The 19290-nt window shown below is 49.6% G+C and overlaps 1 protein-coding gene across 2 annotated transcripts in view; it reads left to right on the top strand.

Annotated features, from left to right (window-relative positions):
- The window catches only part of Mxd1 (MAX dimerization protein 1), a 22520-nt gene extending 8100 nt beyond the window's left edge, over nt 1-14420 (top strand). The window contains exons 3-6 of one of the 2 annotated variants that reach the window (XM_026788203.1): nt 333-362; nt 10192-10306; nt 11577-11736; nt 12333-14420. In XM_026788203.1, coding sequence (XP_026644004.1) covers nt 333-362; nt 10192-10306; nt 11577-11736; nt 12333-12532 — 505 coding nt within the window. In that variant the 3' untranslated portion in view covers nt 12533-14420. Of the gene's footprint in view, nt 1-332; nt 363-10191; nt 10307-11576; nt 11737-12329 lie in introns of both variants that reach the window. The other variant, XM_005364802.3, reaches the window with a different exon arrangement.
- The last annotated feature ends 4870 nt before the right edge of the window (nt 14421-19290 follow it).

Here is a 19290-nt window from a genome sequence, read left to right as displayed (position 1 = left end):
CACACACACACACACACACACACACACACACACACACACACACACAAATTCAGGTATGTTGGTGTTTAAGGTACTTTGTGTTTTGTGTTGTTTTGTTTAATACGGGGTCTCATCATCTAAATCCGGCTGTCCTGGAACTCACTCTGTAGACCACAGAACCCACAGAGATCCACCTGCCCCTGCCTCCCAAGTGTTGGGATTAAAGGCAAGGGCCACCATGCCCAGACTGAAGTTAGTCTTTAACACAAGAATGATTGCAAGGGGGAAAAAGACAAGAATAATTGATTTTTTTGAAAGACAAAAGTAATCTTATTTTCTCATTTCTCTTCCAGATCAACTCACAATGAGATGGAGAAGAACAGGTGAGTGGGATCTGGGGTTTGACGCAGTCATTACTCCCCCCACTTTTAATCCTCCCACCCCGCTCCACTCAGGCCCAGGGAATGCCTTCAGATGACTCCCATAGATAGTGAGAGGTGCCTGTGCAGAGGTGTGCTCTTAACCACATGGGCGTGAAATGCGCAGTGGGTGTGCACACACATGCATGCCTACAGTTAACTTGTGAATAAGAAGTCTCGATTCAGGCAGCTGTGCATATGGAAAATAAGAAAGGTAGTGCCTGGAGGTCTGGGTGCTGTTTGTTTCTGGAGGGGACCTCCCACCTTCTGCGCCTCGTCTTGCCCCAAACCCTGCCTGACTCCTGGTTGCCCTTCCTTCAGGGAGGTTGCCTAGAAGTTCTCAGCTCTGTTGCATTTCAGACTCACTAGAAAAGCTTCTAATTAATTTTTTAAATGTGTTAAGTGTGTTATACATGCACACACGTGATTTCTGGGCAGAAAGCAGCTGTTTATCTCTCCTAACTGTAGATAGAATGTTAGTGGGAAAAGCTTTGCACACAAAGGTAAAGCGAACTGTGGTCCTTCTATGTGTCCACCCAGCCTCCAGTTTCCCACATTTGTTGTTTTGTTTTGTTTTTCGAGACAAGGTTTCTCTGTGTAGCCTTGGCTATCCTTAGAACTTGCTCTGTAGACCAGGCTGGCCTCAACCTCATAAAAATCCACCTGCCTCTGCCTACTGGGTGCTGGGATTAGAGGTATGCACCACTGTACCACTGTCCGGCAGTAAAGACTTCTTTAAAAAAAAAAAAAGTAAGCATGACCACAGGCCTCTACCATACTGAGAAATAATAATTCTTTGAGGAGCTTTAAAACAAACAAATAATGCCAGCCTTCATGTAGTGATTCAGACTTAATTGCTTTGGGCTGAGGATCTGCACTAGAATTCTTCAGAAGCTCCCCAGGTGACTTTCTTGTGGAACAGCCTCATTCTGTGGCCTGAGCATCCCTCCCCCTGACATGCAGGCTGCCCACCCAGGCAGAAAGGTTTCTTCTCCCTGCCCGTGTGCACAGGCAGGTCTGCTGTGATGATGGCCGTTTCCGGCAAACCCCCGTAAGCGACCCTGACTCTGAACGTCAGGTCAGAATTGTGTTTAAGTTTCACTCAGGAAAAGACAGGCCAGACCCTTAGCAGGCAGGGACTGGGAAGGAAACCAAATGGTCAGCCCTGGTCCCCTACAGGGTTTGAGGTGAGTGTGACGGTGTGCACCTGCGCCCTGCTCATTGCTCTAAGCCCGGGCCACCTTTATGCTTTCAGGGTTCAGGCGTCAGGGGCTAGAAACTCCAAACTGTCTTCGGGTAGAAGATGGCAGCTGCGGCCTCCCTTTCCCATCCTTAGAGACTCTCTTATGTCCTCCTCAGGCCACCCTTCTTTCAGACCCTCGCGTGGTCGTCTATTTGCATTATCCAGTTTCAGCCCTTTGGGCCCGGGCTCCATGGTGGAGGGCATGTCTGGCGTGCACAGCCTTGGGTCCCATCCCAGCACTGCAAAGGGAAAACAGACTGCATCCCAAGCCTTCTGGGATTGTATGCCTTTTTCCTCTGTGAGAGCATTTCACAATGTCAGTGCGTGAGTGAGTGTGTGTGTGTGTTGGGGGTGTCTGTGTGTCTGTCTATGATTTGAAGTCAGCACCGGCTGCACAGACCTCAGATTGCTCCCCTGTGCCCTTCAACTTATGCTGGTCTCAGGAGTCATTGCTACTCCCCTGCTTCCTGTCCCTTTGGGAATCTGGTCCGAGCAAGTGTCCTAACAAGTCTTTGCCTGGTTTAGAGTGTGTGGTCTGAACGGGAAGGAAGTGAGGCCTCCATCCTTGATTTAGTCACACCTGGGTTACTGCAACCCAGGGGAAGAGGTTAGCGTTTCTCTGACCCTTCTTCCTCCCGCTCTGCGTGCACTGCCACACCCAGTTTGTGCTGTGTTGGGCTCGAACCCAGCAGTCACCTACTGAGTTACACTCTCCGGTCCACATAGTCATGTGTGTGTGTGTGTGTGTGTGTGTGTGTGTGTGTGTGTGTGTGTGTGGTTGTGAGCACTGACTGCTCTTGCAGAGTACTGGGATTCTATTCCTAGCACATACAAGCTGCTCACAATTATCTGTAACTGCAGTTCCAGGGAATCTGACATCCGTGGGTACCAAGCACACATGTAGTACATGTACACACACATTATTATTATTATTATTGTTATTATTATTTTGTTTTTTTGAGACAGGGTTTCCTGTAGCTTTGGAGCCTATCCTGGAACTAGCTCTTGTAGACCAGGCTGGTCTCGAACTCACAGAGATCCGCCTGCCTCTGCCTCCTGAGTGCTGGGATTAAAGGCGTGTGCCACCACCACCCGGCTCACACATTATTTTTTAATCCTAAAAATATATAGCTCATAAAAAGACTGTGCGGACTCTCAAAATAAAAACAACCCAGAAAATAAGTCTAAGATGGGATTTTTCCCCCCTTTGGTGTGGTAGAGTTGGGTACACTTGGGTTTCTGTGGCATTCAGAACAAGCCTTACCCCAGGTAGGGGCTCAACAGTTAAATACCTGGCATTCATAAGAAGCAAGAAAGATGTGGAGACAGTGGCTGTGTTTGCTCCATAGGTGGAGCGTGTGCATGGAAGGTGCATCTGTCATGTAACTGTCCGGTGTACCGTTCATCCTCAGGAAATCAGTCTGCCCTGACGGCTCTTGCCCTCTGTGTAACTAACTCCGGCTTCCATCCAAGGGTTTTTGTTGCTTTGTTTTATAAACTTACTGATTTTAGTTTATGTGTATGGGTATTTTACCTGCTTCTGTGTATGGGTATCACATGTGTTAGATCCTCCTGGAACTGTAGTTATGGACAGTTATGCTGGGCTGTTGTGTGGGTGCTGGGAACGGAACTGGGGTCCTCTTAGAAGAGCAACTGATACTCTTAGCCACTGAGCTTTTATCCAACCTCTATAGCCATGGTTTATTATGAAAATTTTTCTTGGCTTTTTTAAAGTAGTAGAACTTCACTACTGCAGTACAGGCAGCCTCTGATTTGCTGGTAGCCCAGGATGACCTTGAACTTGGAGGTCTTCCTACCTCAGCCTACCTGTATTGGGATTTGATAACCTGCCACAAAGTCCAATTCCAAGTTTTTAAATCAGTCCTCTTATTCCTCCTCTCCCAAATTCTTAGGATTTCAAAAGTTGAAACTGTGTAAATCCAATAAAATTAGCCTTTAAGGGTAGATGTAAGGCAGGTGGCGGCAGCACAGGCCTTTAGTCCCTGCACTCAGGAAGTGGATCTCTGCGTTTGAGATCAGTTCTAGAACAGCTAGGGCTACACAGAGAAACCCTGTCTCAAAAAAACAAAATAACAAAACAAGCAAGAAAGAGTATATGCTAAGCTACTAGATCTTTCCATCCAGGACTCAGTGTTTCTTAGTTTGCTCAGATCTCTCTTCTGTCTCTAAGCAAAGCTTTGTAAAATTTCCCCATAAACATTACACTTTTTTTTTTTTTTGCAAAAAGTGTGTAGGATTTGCATAGTTTTGGGTGCTGTAGGTTCTTGTGATTAACAGGTTGGTGATCTTCAGAACACAGGAATCCTTCCTGTCTCTCACTGCATGCTGGGTGTGGGTTCTGCTCTGTCTCTTGTCTAGGAACTGCTCTGGTGTAAGTGTCTCAGGAAACCCTGTAGTGATGGGGTTGCCAACACACCAGCCATGGTGATGGGATCGGGAGCCAGTGGCACAGCAGGGGCCTGCCCGGAACAAAACTCTGGCTTCTCCTTCAGTAGCAGACCATGTTTTCTGGGATGGTTCAGGTGTGGGCTTTGCCAGGGTAAGGGTCTTCTGACCTTGTGACTAAAGATTTGTGTGTGTGCCCTGTGCAGATTCGCAGCCTTGGTCTGGGCTATGATTTTTATTTGATTTTAGTGGTGCCTAGCCTGGCATGAGAGAGCATGACAGTAGTTTTTCTGGAGTATGTCTGGTAATCCATAGAACTGTTTCCTTAGGTTTCTGACTTTTCAGATGGCCGTATTCTTTATATCAGAAGGGTCAGGCATGGTGTGTGCAGGACCTGGGCGTGGTGGGCACTGGGCCTGGGTGTGGTGTGCACTGGGCCTGGGTGTGGTGTGCACAGGTCCTGGGTGTGGTGAGCACTGGCCAGAGTGTGCTGTGCATAGGGCCAGGGTGTGCTGTGCCTCATGCCACTCTTGGCTTCTGCACACCCTTGACCACATTCGGATTTCATTGTAAGATATAATCAATTCTTGGCTGTTGGCACATGGAGTGAAGGCGGAGGCTGTCGATCCTCTGCAGGGATCGGTGTACAGATGCAGGCTGTGCTGATGGTGTGTCACTAGAACTAACTTTCTGGTGCTTACCTCTGGTATCATCAACCTTTGGAGGCTGGGAGAAGAGAGAGACTTGTGTGGTCTGCTTCTCTAACTTCCAGCCCCCTCCCCAACCTGGGCTCTGAGGGCGCTCTGACTTCACTGCCAGAATTAACAGTGCGATAGAGCTAGCAGTCCTCATTAGAATCTATTTTCTATGAAAATTAAACCCTGGGGCAGGAAATAGTACGGAGGCACAACCGCTTAGGCCCCAGGTTAGACAGTCTGTGTCTTCCGCATGGAGATGCTGCACAGTTGTGGCTGCACATCACTGGGTGTGTTGCTCCTTGTGTCTCTATGGAGACTTGTCAGCATGGGGATGAGGATTCTTCCAGGGCTTCATTCAGATTAGTGATCTCCACTATGCAGTTGATGAGATATGACTGTAGAAGAAAAAGAGGAAAATAGACCTCTTCACTTTCCCTTAAAGTGTGACTTATAATCTTCATCTGTTTAGCTTAGCAAGACTTTGTTCTCAATACAAGGCCGGCTGAGATCCCTGCTCACTTTCATGAAGGCTTTGATTCCTTAGTAAGACTTAGTTCTTGTGACTCTGCACAGTGCAGTTTGTGTACATCCAGTGCTCCTGAAGGGGTCTGTGCACACGCCCTGGTGGGAGACCAAGCCCAGAGGCCCACCTCTGCTTTCTGGATGGCAGCCACAGGCACCTTCTAGTGAAAACAGCAGCCCTGAGTACAGCCAAGTACATTGTGCTCCGGGGGACTCCTGTCAGCGTGGGCAGGCACAGTGTGATCTCTGGGGTCCAGTGCTTAATAAGGAACAGAGAAGTTGGCATCTTTTTGCCCTTGGTAGTGAAGTGGCCACCTAGGAAGTTCAGTGTGAGTGAGTGAGTGAGTGAGTGAGTGAGTGAGTGAGTGAGTGAGTGAGTGAGACAGTGAGACAGTTAGAGAGCAGGTTATCATAGACCGCACACAGGATCTCTGAGGGGCTGTAGGTGAGGACGAGGGCCAAAGGAGCCCTTCAGATGCTTCAGATGGGAGCTGAGTTTAAATGGCTTTGAGGCAGGGGCTTTCTTTCTCCAGCAATGCCGCAGTGCGTGGGAGGGAAGGAGCATGCGCTGTAGTCCCCTGAGAAACTCTTCAGGGAATTAAGGGTGGAAGAACCAAGCATTTGCCACATGGCAGCCACCTTGAACCTGGTTGGGTGTCTGCCCCTTGACCAGCAACTGCTCAGCATGCTGTTGGGTTCATATTTAAAATCGGGCCCTGCAACAGAGATGCGCTCAACACAGACACTTCTCTGTCAGAAGAAGTGCACACTCCCTGGAGGCTGGAGCTCCCGCCTGCACAGTCAGTCTCCACACCGAGGCACTGGCATGGGAGACACCACCAGCCTCGGGGGCATTTCTCTTTCGCTTAGCTATTTGGTTTTCCATCCTTCATGACAAAGGAAAGTTGAGCAAACCTACCAACACTGTATGGCGTGTGAGTGTGTTTTACATTTAGACCTGGAGTCTGGTGGGGCTATTTTGGTGGTAACCTGCTCACTCCCAGGCCAGATCCTACACACTCATCCCAGGCTCTGCAGCACTGTGCTCTTCATCTGCTAAATTCAGCTCTTTTTGCTTGCGAGTTTGTTCTGCTTGCTTGATGTGGGTCCTCACTGCTCCTGCTTTTAGTCCTCACTGCCTTCCAGCGATTTAACGCCGGTGCAGCGCCTTCCTCCTAGGCTTTTTCCGAAGTGCTGGCGATCTCAGACATCTAGTCTTCTAGGCAAAGTTCAGGCTGAGTTTCCAACATGAAAAGAAAACTGTCGGGATTTTGTTTTGTATACTTGAATTAAATTTGAGGAGCGCTGGCATTTTCTCTTTGAGGGGTCATCGCCAGGAATGTGTGGATTTTTCCATTCCCTCAGATTTTCCGGTCCTTCAGCAACATTTGATAGTTTTCTTCCCATTAATTCCTTACAGACTGTTTTAATTTCTCTCCTGACTGTGATACTTTCCTCTTGCTGAGGGAGGGTTTTAAGCTCTCCAGGTGTACATGGCTCTCCAGCAAGGTCTTTTGAGTCCTCGCCTTTTGCATTTCGAAGATCTTTGCAGTAAGGTTTGGAGGGAGGCTGGGTACTTCAGAACGCCAGAGCCTGCAGCCTGGAAAGTGAGCACATGCCTCCCTCCTGACCTGGATCCTGCTGCCACATGACACACAGGACCTCAGAGGGACCTCCTGCTACACTTACTAGCTTATAAACACGTTGTTGATCCTTCTACATAAGCAATGCCTGTATTTCCACAGAAGGGTTAGCTAGCTTACTAGCTATTTCAAGGACAGATGTCCATTTTCTTTGAGTGTTTTATCAGTCAGCCCCTGAGATTGCAGCTCCCGGCTTGTCCATATTTGCTCAGGGCAGTTACCCTTGTGTTCAAGAGCTAGGCTTGGAAGAGCAATGCCAACCGAGGCAGGGTACACATTTCAGACCCTATGCCCTCAAGAGAGCCACAGAGGCTCTCTAGGGTAAGCTCTGTCACCCATTCTGCAGATGAGGAAATAGAGACCTCGGAGTTGGGAAGTTCAAAGTCACATGGGGAGTAAGTGGCAAAGCAACCTCTGCTCCGCGCCACTAACTAGTGTTGGCTTGTGTTGCAATTGACTGATGCAGAATGGTAAAAGTAATAAAAATAGGGCATGGAGTACTTGCCAACTGGGAGGACTGTGGTTGACCCGTGGTTCATGTGGACTGCTGGTTACAGGCCACACCTGACTGTTAGCACCGCGATTGCAGTGCAGCTGAAAGCATGGTGTCACCTGCTGCTGTAGACCTGAACCCTTGTCTGCACGTGCCAGTTACAGCCCTCCTCCTGGAGAGCCAGCATGAGGCTGCCCAAGCTCGTTACCTAGGTGCAAGACAGCCTAGTTCTTCTAGCAACTGGCTGAAGGGACAGGAGGAGCCAGGGGAAGGCACCACCTTCCCCTGCCAGGACAGGAGCTAAAGGCCACTCTTGGTAACAGAAGGCCATCTAATGGGGCAGTAAGATGACCTGGGGCACAGTGACAGGTCTGTACACTGCCAGCCAGTCCGTGTCTGTGTGTGACCACATCACAGGAGGACAGTATCCTGCAGTCTTTGCAATAGGTGGTAAGCATCTCTACATAGTTAGTCTGCAAGCTTTGCATTGAGAGGGAGGTAGTGCAGCAGGTCGCGGCTGTGTCAGGTGCTGGTGGTGTTTTCTCATGGTTAATCCTTCTCTAGATTTTTTAGGTTTTTCTAGGCAGGGTTTCTCTGTAGCTTTGGAACCTGTTCCGGAACTAGTGCTTGTAGTCCAGGCTGACCTCGAGCTCACAGAGATCCTCCTGCCTCTGCCTCCCAAGTGCTGGGATTAAAGGCATGTGCCACCATCATCCAGCTAGATTTTTTAAAAATTATGTTTCAAGATGGGCAGTAATCCCAGCACTCAGGAGGCAGAGGTAGGCGAATTTCTGAGTTTGAGGTCAGCCTGGTCTACAACATGAGTTCCTGGATAGCTAGAGCTACACAGAGAAACCCTGTCTAGAAAGAAAGAAAGAAAGAAAGAAAGAAAGAAAGAAAGAAAGAAAGAAAGAAAGAAAGAAAGAAAGAAAGAAAGAAAGAAAGAAAGAAAGAAAGGAAGGAAGGAAGGAAGGAAGGAAGGAAGGAAGGAAGGAAGGAAGGAAGGAAGGAAAAACCGTTGTGTGTATGTGCTGTGAGCTCAGGTGCCTGTGGAGCCTGGAGGCGTCAGATCTCCCCGGGTTGTGCATTGCCCGGCGTGGGTGCTGAGAAGAAATCCTGGTTCTCCGGAAGAGCAGCAGTGCTCTTAACCACTGACTGTCTCCAGCCCTCATGGCGTGTCTTTAGTTAATCTTCTAGTGTGCAAGTAAATGTTTCATTGTGGCATTTCCATACATGTGCACTGCATCTTGCTTCTGATGGCATGATCTGTGTTGGAATATTATCCCCCAGCAGTACTGTGCACACATCTTCTGCTCCTCCACCCCCAGCAAGTAGCTAATGCTATTGTCTTTGCTGCGGGTTCTTCCTCAGGGCAGAGTTTCACCGTTAGCACCCAGGCCTTTACATTGAGCAGTTTGCATGTGCTCCTTGAACTCAGAACTCAGAGGCCCTCAACACGCCGTGACCCAGATGGGGCAGGGGGCTCTGAATGTGGTCCAAGCCACATTTCCCAGTGGTGCCCCCACCAGCTGGAAGCTCACTGTCTGTTTGGTTGTGTGTGGGAATGGGCATTGCCTGGGCCAAGCTCTGTGCAGATGTGACCAGCTGGACTCTGTCTCTGAGAAGTTTAAAGTCCACTGGGACGGCTGACACAGGCATCAGTCCTATCAAGCAGGCGTCAGTGAGTAAGCCTCAGCTGGGCCTCCCAAGGATGAGTGAAGGGCTGAGGACAGACACTAAACCACACGGAGAACCCCAGAAGAAGGATTCCCTGCGGCCTAGGATAGCTCGGAAAGGTTCTTAAGGGGGTGGCAGACCTACATAGACACCTGGAAGTGGGCCATTTCTCATGTTCATGGAATCTGTTCCATTCTAGAGTGAAGTCCAAACCAAGGTTTCAGTGAACTGTAAACATCTGAAGTTGTGGGGGCCCTGTGCTTCTGGTCATTGTGTCACGGGATCTGCCTGTGACTGTGCTCTCACGCCAGCTCTTGTCCAGCACGCTGAGATGGAAGAGTGCTCTCTCAGTCAGACATGGTGACATGTGGGAAAACATATTTAACTGTTGGAATAACAGTAGATTTGTACAGTCAAAAAAACCCAAACATACCAAAAATTATTCAGTAAAAACGTCCTTCCCTTCTTCCTTCTGTGCCTACTTGCCTTTTTTCTGCCCAGCCAGGGCTGCTGGTTTCTGGTGCGCTGGTGCAGACTCAGGTACACAGAAGCACACAAATGTCAGCTCTTGTTTTCCCACCATGTGAAGACCATGACCATTGAGCACAGTCTCAATCTTCTTCATAGCTTTGTAGTCTTCCCTTGGATAGATATGCCATAACTTACTTAACCAGTTCCCAACAGTGGTAGTCTTCCCCTAGATAGATATACCGTAACTTACTTAACCAGTTCCCAACAGTGGTTGTCTGGGTTGCTTCCATCTTGCTATTATTAAACAAACTGTCTCAGTAAATAACTACAAGCATAAACCTGTGTGCACAGCAATGATTAGATTCAGTAACTTGGGAAGAGAAACCAGGTTGAGGAATTTCCCCTGGTCATGTCATCTTCTGATTCAGGAGAAGCTGATGTGAGCAGATTTTATGGCCCACACCCCAGAATTTCATTTGGAATCAGTCTAGAAGGCCTGAGTTCTGCTACTCACTGGGCTTCAGTGCAGGTTCCTGACCTCACAGAGTATTGCTGGCACCGGCCTCTGCTGGCTCTAGCAGTCACACGCTTCCAAACCTGTGCAGGAGTCTCAAGTGCTGCTGTGGTTCTGTGTTCGCAGGCGCGCTCATCTCCGCCTGTGCCTCGAGAAGTTGAAGGGGCTGGTGCCGCTGGGCCCCGAGTCAAGCCGGCACACCACACTGAGTTTGCTGACAAAAGCCAAATTGCACATAAAGGTAGGTGCCTGGCCTTCAGATGCTTCTCTGGGCTCCTCCTAACCCTGCCTCCCTCCCCAACATCCAAAACCCAGTTAAAGGGCCCAATCAGAAATTCAGGCCCTGGTGCCTTGAGCCACTGATATTCCCACCATCACCAAGCCTGACACGTGCCCTTAGCACCCACGGCTGTCTCCCATGCACTGTGCCCCACACACATCTGCTGCAGCCTGGAATGCAAACCTGCTGTAGTGCAGCTACACGTTATTCTCAGTGCCTCAGGACTCTGGAGGAGCTGTCACTGGGTCTCTCCTGTTCTGGAACCGGGGCCAGCATGCCTGGCATTCCCTCTGCAGTAGCTTGTCCCCACTTCTCCATGGCTAGCCTCTCCTCATGCTGCCAGGCTCCTCATGGGCTCCCAGGGCTCGAAGCCTTTGCTGAGCCTTTCCTGTCATGGGGCCCTGTGCACATTTGCCAGTGTCCTGTGTGGTGGCTGACTGTCCCCAGAACTCTGCTGGAGCTCCACGAGGGAGCCAGGCCTTTGTGTGTCTTGCATCCTGAGCTCCTCACAATGTCTGTCTGTGCGGGCTCCCTGCGCACTACTGAGCCACAGCCAGCAGCGCCATTCATCCATGGCTTGGTTAGACAAATACTAGCGTACTAGCAGTTAGCAGCCTGCATACAGGACAGCTCTGGGAGAGAGCCTCAGTTGGAAGCAAAACAGCTACACTTAAACACTCTCATTAATTATCTGCAGAATATGAGGAACTGGGGGCAGACTTGTAAGAATAAGTCACTGTGGAAGCTTCCAGACACTTCTCTTGGACAGTTCGGAGTCAGGACTTTAAAAAGGCTCTGATTTCCCCGCTAGCAACAGAATTTAATTGGGGTTTGGCGTGACTTAAGAACTTGCTTTGTTATTGGGACTGTGCTGAGATAAACGTCTTTTTAAATAGAAGTGTCATCACCTGTCACATGACTTTCCAGTGCTGAGGTGTTCAGAGGGCTGCTGCAGATATGGGGACTAGGTCAGGGGTCTAGTATTCTGGGTTACCAAGGTTAAGGGGTGTAAGACTCAAACTGTTGAGCTTTCCCTGCATCTCTGTGACAGGCCAGCCCCACAGTGCATGCTGAAGTTAGACGAAGCCCATAGTAACTGGCCAGTCAACTCCCAGGCCAGAAGAAAAGCTTAACAGATGACACACATTTCCCTGCTGGCAGGCTGGGTACAGGTTCTTTACTGGTATACAACACACCCCATAGACTCCAGCAACCACCCTTTGCCTTGCAGAAACTTGAAGATTGTGACAGAAAAGCTGTCCACCAAATAGACCAGCTTCAGCGGGAGCAGCGGCACCTGAAGCGGCGGCTGGAGAAACTGGGTGCCGAGAGGACCCGGATGGACAGCGTGGGCTCTGTGGTGTCCTCAGAACGCTCTGACTCAGACAGGGGTGAGCCACACCTGCCAAGGGGGGCTTCAGGCAACAGAGCCAGCTCTCAGAGCAGATAAGACAGGGCTTGTAGGGGCTGTCAAGGTGACTCAGTAGGTAAAGGTACCTGCCATTAAGCCTGAGTTTGAACCCTTTTGGACTAAGGGTAGAAGAAGAGAACCAATCCCCAAAAGTCATCACTCATGCACACATGAAATAAAAATGCAACAAAACTATAAGAAAGAGAGGACTCAGGCCTTCGGGGGCTGAGCAGCGGGACTGGTGTAGCCCCCTCTGCAAAGAGTTAGTAGGAAGCTGGAGAGATGGCTCAGCAGTTAAGAGCACTGACTGCTCTTCCAGAGGATCGAGGTTCAGTTCCTAGCATCCACATGGGAGCTCACAACTGTCTGTAACTCCAGTTCCAGGGGATCCAACACTCTCACACAGACAGACGTGCAGACGAGACACCAATACACATAAAATAAAAATATATCTTAAAAATAGAATAAATTAAAAAAAAGAGTTAGATAGTAGCAGCCAAGAAGGGGCATAGGAAACTGAGATGTCCTGAGGGCTCTGTAGCAGGCCCTCACCCTTGTGTCTCCTCCCTGTAGAAGAGCTGGACGTGGACGTGGACGTGGATGTGGACGTGGAGAGCACAGACTACCTCACTGGGGACCTGGGCTGGAGCAGCAGCGTGAGTGACTCGGACGAGCGAAGCAGCATGCAGAGCCTGGGCAGTGACGAGGGCTACTCCAGTGCTAGCATCAAGAGAGCCAAGCTCCAGGCTGGGCACAAGGCAGCTCTCGGGCTCTAGGGAGGGCCGAGGGTCCTCTCATCTGATCACGTAGTGTACCAGACCTGCCCAGACGCCCTTGCACGCCAACCTCACATACCACCTTGACCAAAATCAGCTCTGTCCATTTTGCAGAAAGCTCGTAGGGTTGTGGTTCTGAGTGCGGTCAGTAGCTTCTCTGTCCATCCACGTCAACGCTGAGAGACCGTACATTCCAGTCAATTTGAAGCACCCAAGAATCCTTAGCCCTAAGCAAGTTTCACCTCTCAGCAGCCCCCTGTGCACTGTCCTCCTGCAGCTGGCCAGGCCTGTCTTAGTTTTCTGGCTTATGATGGTACTCGCCCAGGAGAGAAGTTCACGCTTTGTCTGGCACATAGGAAACCGAAGCAAACTTCTCAAAGGGAACTCAATCTCAGAAACCCCAAAGGAAGCTTTGAAAGCAAAACTGCAGAGCACTGAGAAGCCAGGAATACCTCCAGCAAGCCCTGTTGCGGCCCCGCCACGGTGCCACCGTGTCCCCACTGAAGAGCGGGCACTCGGCAGCTCAGGAGAACAGTGTGCCCCCTGAGTGTTGTTCTGGGGACCTGGCTGTGTGCCGTGTCTCAAGGCACCCCCACGCCCCAAGTTTGTTGATGCTACTTGTCTCTGGAACATTGTCCTACCTCAGAGATAGATGAGATCTCCATTGCCCACGTAAAGAAAGTGATTATGCTTCTTTGCCCACTCCCACCTGTTTTCCTGTCGGACTCCCAGCAATAACTGAGTTTTGGCGCTGGCTGAGCTAGTAGCCACTGTCTCTGAGAGAGAAAGAGGCCACATTTCTTCTATGTGGCAAGTAAACAGGAGGGTCCCCATGTCACCAAAACCTCCTGCTGAGATATTTTTGGACACATCTGGAAGCTTCCTTCTGGAGACTTCTGGGTTGATGGCTGGAAAGGATGATGTTTTCTTCCCTCGTGGCATTTTTATTTAAGCTAAACCAGAGCACACGTGTATTGTACATAAGACACACAAACCTATAAATACTATTTATTCATTTTATAGAGACGAATGGAATGGAATGGAATATAAATTCTTATGACTGCTTTTATAGATGTTCTAGAAACTTTGTATGTAGCTGTCTATAAAATTAGTTCATTCCCCTGACTATTTTTGCATTTGTATTTTGAGGTCTGGGTGTTTTCAGCCTCTGGTGAATCTTTTTTTCATTGAGTCTGAACCATTTGTAAAATCTGTGGCCTGCTCAGAGCCGAGCCCGTGTCATGGAGTGATGGAACATTCCTGAGATCCACGGGTGCCACCTAAAAACTCCATGGCTGACTCGGCAGCAGGCGGCTACCCAGTCCCACCCCTGTCCTCCGATCCAAACAGACCCTGACCACACAAGGTCACTCTGGGGTCCTTGGAAGTCATGGCTTTCTTAATGATCCCCAAGCCCTGTTTTTGCTCTCCCCGACTCCCTCCCCTTGCTGAAGTGTTTCCCAAATACCAGCTGAAAATTAGCACAGAAAACAGCCTGGATCCATTGGCATTTGTGCTCCTTCCAGAGTCTGAGTAGGTGGAGGTGTTTGGCTGGCCAGGTCTGTCCTTTGACTAGAAGATACAGCTGTGCCTTGAGGTGCCCCCCTCAATCCCCACCCGCTAGACCCCGAGGGCCTCACGTCCACTCACTGCATCCAAGCTGGCAGAAAGCCAAGACCGTGGGAGAAGTTTGCGGGGCGCCCAGGGGACAAAACTTGTGCGCATTTATTTCACTTAGGTGTCTGAGAGATGCCGTTAGTTTCTGTGTTTTAATTGTTTCACCTTTGAGTTAAACTGCTTTTCTTTTTTCTTTTTTCTTTTTTTTTTTTTTTGGTCTTTGGTTGAAACATGACGTGTACTGTCCTAACATAAAGCAGTAACTATTTGACCTCCGCCCTGTTTGTCTGGTCCTTGCACATACGTGTGGTAGATCTCTGTATTTTAAAGTACTTGTGACAGACTAACTGCCAAGGTCAGGCTTGGCTTTGGAGCTAGAGGTGGACTGAGGCAGGGTGGCAGGCAGGTTTTTCTCGGACCAAAACTGAAGTTTGGGGGCCGGCAGGCTTAGCCCGGGGCAGCTAATTCCCACCCCAGTCTCTCCTTCACTATCACCAGCACGACTGCCGAGAGCTAGTCTGGAGAACGGCTTTTTCTGTAAGCAAAAGGAAAAACCTTTCTGTTAAGGTTGGTGGTGCGGGGGGCAAAGGTGTGAACCCCAGCTGTTATGACTCTGACATCATACATGAACAGAAACGTGTCATGAAGGCGCATGCTTATTTTTATGTGAAAGTTCCTTTTGAAACTAAAATCTAAGCTGCACTCACCGACACGGTCACAATGCAAGTGGGAAAACTTTGGACTCACCGTCGACTTTACTTCCATGACACAAGGAAACATTTGCATCGTCCTGGAAAGCACCAGACTGGCTCTGGGTGCATGCCGAGCACCCAGAACGTTTTGATTTGGGTTTTCTTTTGCTGACCAGGTATCTTGAATTCGGTAGCAGCTGGCAGCTGCCTCTATCCTTGGAGACCTGCCACTGCCTTAGCAAGGCTATGGGGTCTCAGCAGGACCTGGTTGCTCCCCCTTGACCCAAGGCTGGAATAACTCCAGCAGCTGCGGATGAGTTGGGCAGGCCCAACCCTGCAGTGGCTGCCGCAGTAGTTTTATTGTTTGGTTTTAAAGTAGTGGTTTTTCATCTCCCTACTGCTGTGTTCAGCAGAAGCCAAGGTTCCCTGGGTTTCCTGTTGCCTTTCTCCCCATCTTTGATGTGGGCAAGGGCATTTGGGGTCTGAGAACACAGAAGATGGCATATGATACTCAAAACCTTCTAGCAATATCTTGGGGACTTGACGATGAGTTTTGTGGACTTTCCCCCTCTTGCCTTCTTTCCTGTCCCTTCAAGAGAGAACTTATTTTTTGAAGAGCGTATATAGACACATTAAGGTTTTATACCATGCTGTATTGGCAGGAATACCACTTTTATTGTGCTTTGTAACCTATCACCGAAATCATGTTTTCTGTTTCTTTACTGAGGTAGCTACATCATTTTGTCTTCCTTCTTTACCCTCCCTGTGTGTTTTCTATTATTTCCGTGTCTCTTTGGTATTTCAGTAGCTGCCACTCCTGGCTTAGTGCTTTCTGGGAGAAGATCATCCCGCACCTTTGACTGTGTGCTGGCTTCTCTCGTTTGGTGTGCCCAGAGCGGTCTGCAGCATGTTTTGTTTTCAGAGATCCTGGGTTGAGGTGGTGTGAAATGTGATCCATCAATACTTCTAATCATTTTCTTTTACTGTGGTCTTCTGAAAGAAGAACCGATCGATGGGCACCATTACATTTGGATCGTGGATGGCCAAGGAAACTGAGTGTGTATGCCATCTCAAAATCACACAGTGAGAATTAGGAAGGCGCTCTGTCCTATGCTGTGTCTGGATTCTTACTTTGAGTTCTTACTCTGTCTGGGAGGGGCAGTGGGTCAAGTGGGCGTCCTTCATTTAGCTTTGATCTAAGAACCAAGCTTGCCTCTACCACTGTCCCTCGAATTGGTGCTCCTGGTATGTGGCTGCATGGCTAGTCTGGGGGACCATCTTTCTGAAGGTGAACAGCCTCCACGGGAGAGTGCAGGTGAAGAGTGGGAAATGTGTTTCCAGATGTTTCCTTCTGTAAATATGGTGCCAGTGTAAGCCTTTGTTGAGGCTGTGGAGAACGGTGCTCTTGGGGGTGGGGGGCTGCAGTTAGCACTTGTGTCTTTAGAACCCATCATGATTTAGAGACTCCTTGCTGTGTGTAAACTTAATGTGTCCGTCCATTAACAAATAAATTATTTCATTATTAAAGAAACGTTGGTCTTCCCGTGTCCCACCTCTCAGGCTCCATGAGGAGAGGTGAATTGAATGAATTTCCTGTTTCTTTTCATTTTACAGCAAGTCCACTCTGGGCTTCTTTAATGATAACCTTTGAAAGTATGGCCATTCAGTTGGGTGCACGGCCTCTTTCCTTTTTTCTGCATCTCTCTCCCTCCCCCTACTCCTTCCCTACCTCCCCTCCCCTCTCCTCTCCTCTCCTCTGCTCTCCCTCCTCTGTCTGTTGTTTTGAGATGGAGTCTGATATATATCCTAAGCTGCCCTTAGATTTGCTAAGCAGTTAAGAGCAGATCTGGGGAGATGAGTCAGTGGTCAGGAACACTGGCTGCTCTTCCAGAGGACCCACGTTTAATTCCCAGCATACATGTGGCGGCTCAACAACCATCTATAACTCCAGCTCCAGAGCATCCAATATCTTTTTCTGGCCACAGTGGACACAGGCATGTGTGTGATATGCAGACATATATGCAGACAAAACACCCATACATATTCAAATGATTAATTTGAAAAAGAAAAAGAAGAATGACCTTGGATCTGATCCCCCTGCCTCAACCTCCTAGGTGCTGGAGTGACAGGCAGATATCCCCACACCCAGTTCAGTGAGTCGATTAGATTCCATCGTACGGTAGGTCCTTGGCACTGCCTGAGCACCCATGCCCCCTCCCCCCTGGCATTCCTTGCCATACTCTTTGTTAGCATCTGGTGAGCCAGGAACTCTGCTGGGGCCACAACAGCCAAGAATAGGAAAGCAGCTGGGTCATGAGAGCCAGCTTGGAGAGAGTGGGTGCCTGCTGAGGCAAGAGACTGACTGGGAAAAAACCTGGGCTGGACGCAGTGGATGACCACAGGAAGAACCTCCACAGGAGAATAACAGCATCCGGTTTACAGCCTCATCTTTTTTAAAAAGAGAAAAGCACATTTCTTGCCAGATGTGGTGGCACACACCTTTGATCCCAGCGCTTGGGAAGCAGGAGGATCTGGGAGTTCTAGGCCAGCCTGGTCTACACAGTTCCAGGACAGCGGAACTATATAGAGATACCCTGTTTCAAATAAATAGAAAAATTCCTCTATGGGTTGTGTGTGTGTGTGTGTGTGTGTGTGTGTGTGTGTGTGTGTGTGTGTGTGTTTGTGTGCACACGCGTGCCACAGATGCACACGGAAGTCGGAGGACCTTCAGGAGTTGTCTGTCCTTCCATCATGGGGGCCTTGGGATTCAAACTCAGGTCATCAGATTTGGCAGCAAGCGACTTGATCTGCTAAGCTGTCTCTGCAACCCTGCAGTGTTTTGTAAGGGTGACACGTTTTGGTAATTTTGTTTTTGTCACATAAACACCACAAACCTCTAGGCCAGGTTCCATCACAGCTGAAGGCACACTAGTGAGAGAGTCACCTGAGACCCTCGGGCCGTGCTCTTCCGGAGCCTGACCCAGAGTTGCCCCCGCAGTGCCCTTGCTCACCAGGCTGCCCTGTTCATAGTTAGGAGTAAAGAAAATGAGGTCTTTTCTCCCTGTCTCCCCTTCCTTCCCTTCTCCTGTAACCCTAGGGGTACAACTCAGTCCACATGGACTAGGCAGGCATTCTGTCTGCAAGGTGTATCTCCAGCTCTTTTTTTAAAAAATAGGCTTCACTCTGTGTGAGGTTGTAGCTCAGGTTAGCCAAAGCCCCCGAGCTGCTGAGATTGAGATTGTCAGGTTGTTCAATGCCATACCAAGTTTGACCTTTAACTTCTTATTCTTAAAAACCACCCAAAAATCTAGAACGCTCTTCAGGGTTCCCTAAAAGCCTGTAGATCATGAAAGAAGGGAGTTTCCTGGTATATCTCCTTTGGAAAAATTGGCCTAGGACGTGAGTTCTCTCACAAGTAGGAAAACTTGACCTGTCTCTCTAGGAGAGGTCAAAACCAGGACCCACTCTGTGACAAGCAGCGCCCATAAAAGTGGGGTTCCTCGGGGTCAGGCTTACTGAAACTCAGGAAAAGAAGTTCAGAGTTGGAGATAACTGTGGAGCCAGGGTCACCCACCACAGTCACGTCCTGCCAGGACACAGGCTACCCAGGGTTGCCCACCACAGCCACATCCCGCCAGGACACAGGCTACCCAGGGTCGCCCACCACAGCCACATCCCGCCAGGACACAGGCTACCCAGGGTCGCCCACCACAGCCATGTCCCGCCAGGACACAGGCTACCCAGGGTCACCCAGCACAGCCGCGTCCCGCCAGGACACAGGCTACCCAGGGTCACCCAGCACAGCTGCGTCCCGCCAGGACACAGGCTACTTCCAGCTTCCTAACTTGTTTTGTTGGCCCAGCCTTGCACCGCTGTGTGCCATTCTGCGAGGGCGCTCATACCAGTCGGCCACTCAGAGCCCATGCAAGGATAGAGCTGATGCTCCCATAGAAAGATAAGAAGACCCTCTCGGGTCTGTTGTCACCAAGTCCCCCAGCAGAGCATCTATCCTCTGCAGGCCCTGAACAAGGAAAACCATTTTTCACTTCAGGTTTCTGTGAAAAAATCTGAAAACCCAGAACTCCCCCGGAGCTGGCGTCACCCTCCATCAGAAGCTTGATCTGCCCTGTCTAGACCCCACAAGGGCTGCTGGCACCAGGACCAGCTTTGCCTCAGCTCCTGCAGGCCTTAGAATCCCCAATGCTTTGCCCTTACTGTGCCTCCATGAGGAAGCCTCTGAAGATGTCCCTTGGCTCCAGTGCTCTCAGAATGAACAGGCATCAACCCACACTACCTACCCAGGATTCTCTGCACCATGGGACATCACTGGGGAAACTGAGGCACACTTAGGACTGCCCAAAGGGTCTGAAAGGCTGGAGCCAGCACACAACCAAGGCCTTGCCAAAGCTGTGGGTGAAGATGGATAAGAGGTGTGTGACCTGCCCTTGA

This window comes from Microtus ochrogaster, unplaced genomic scaffold, assembly GCF_000317375.1.
Source record: "Microtus ochrogaster isolate Prairie Vole_2 unplaced genomic scaffold, MicOch1.0 UNK1, whole genome shotgun sequence".
NCBI lineage: Eukaryota > Metazoa > Chordata > Mammalia > Rodentia > Cricetidae > Microtus > Microtus ochrogaster.
Note: the sequence above shows the minus strand (reverse complement) of the source record. Positions and strands in the feature narration are given on the sequence as shown.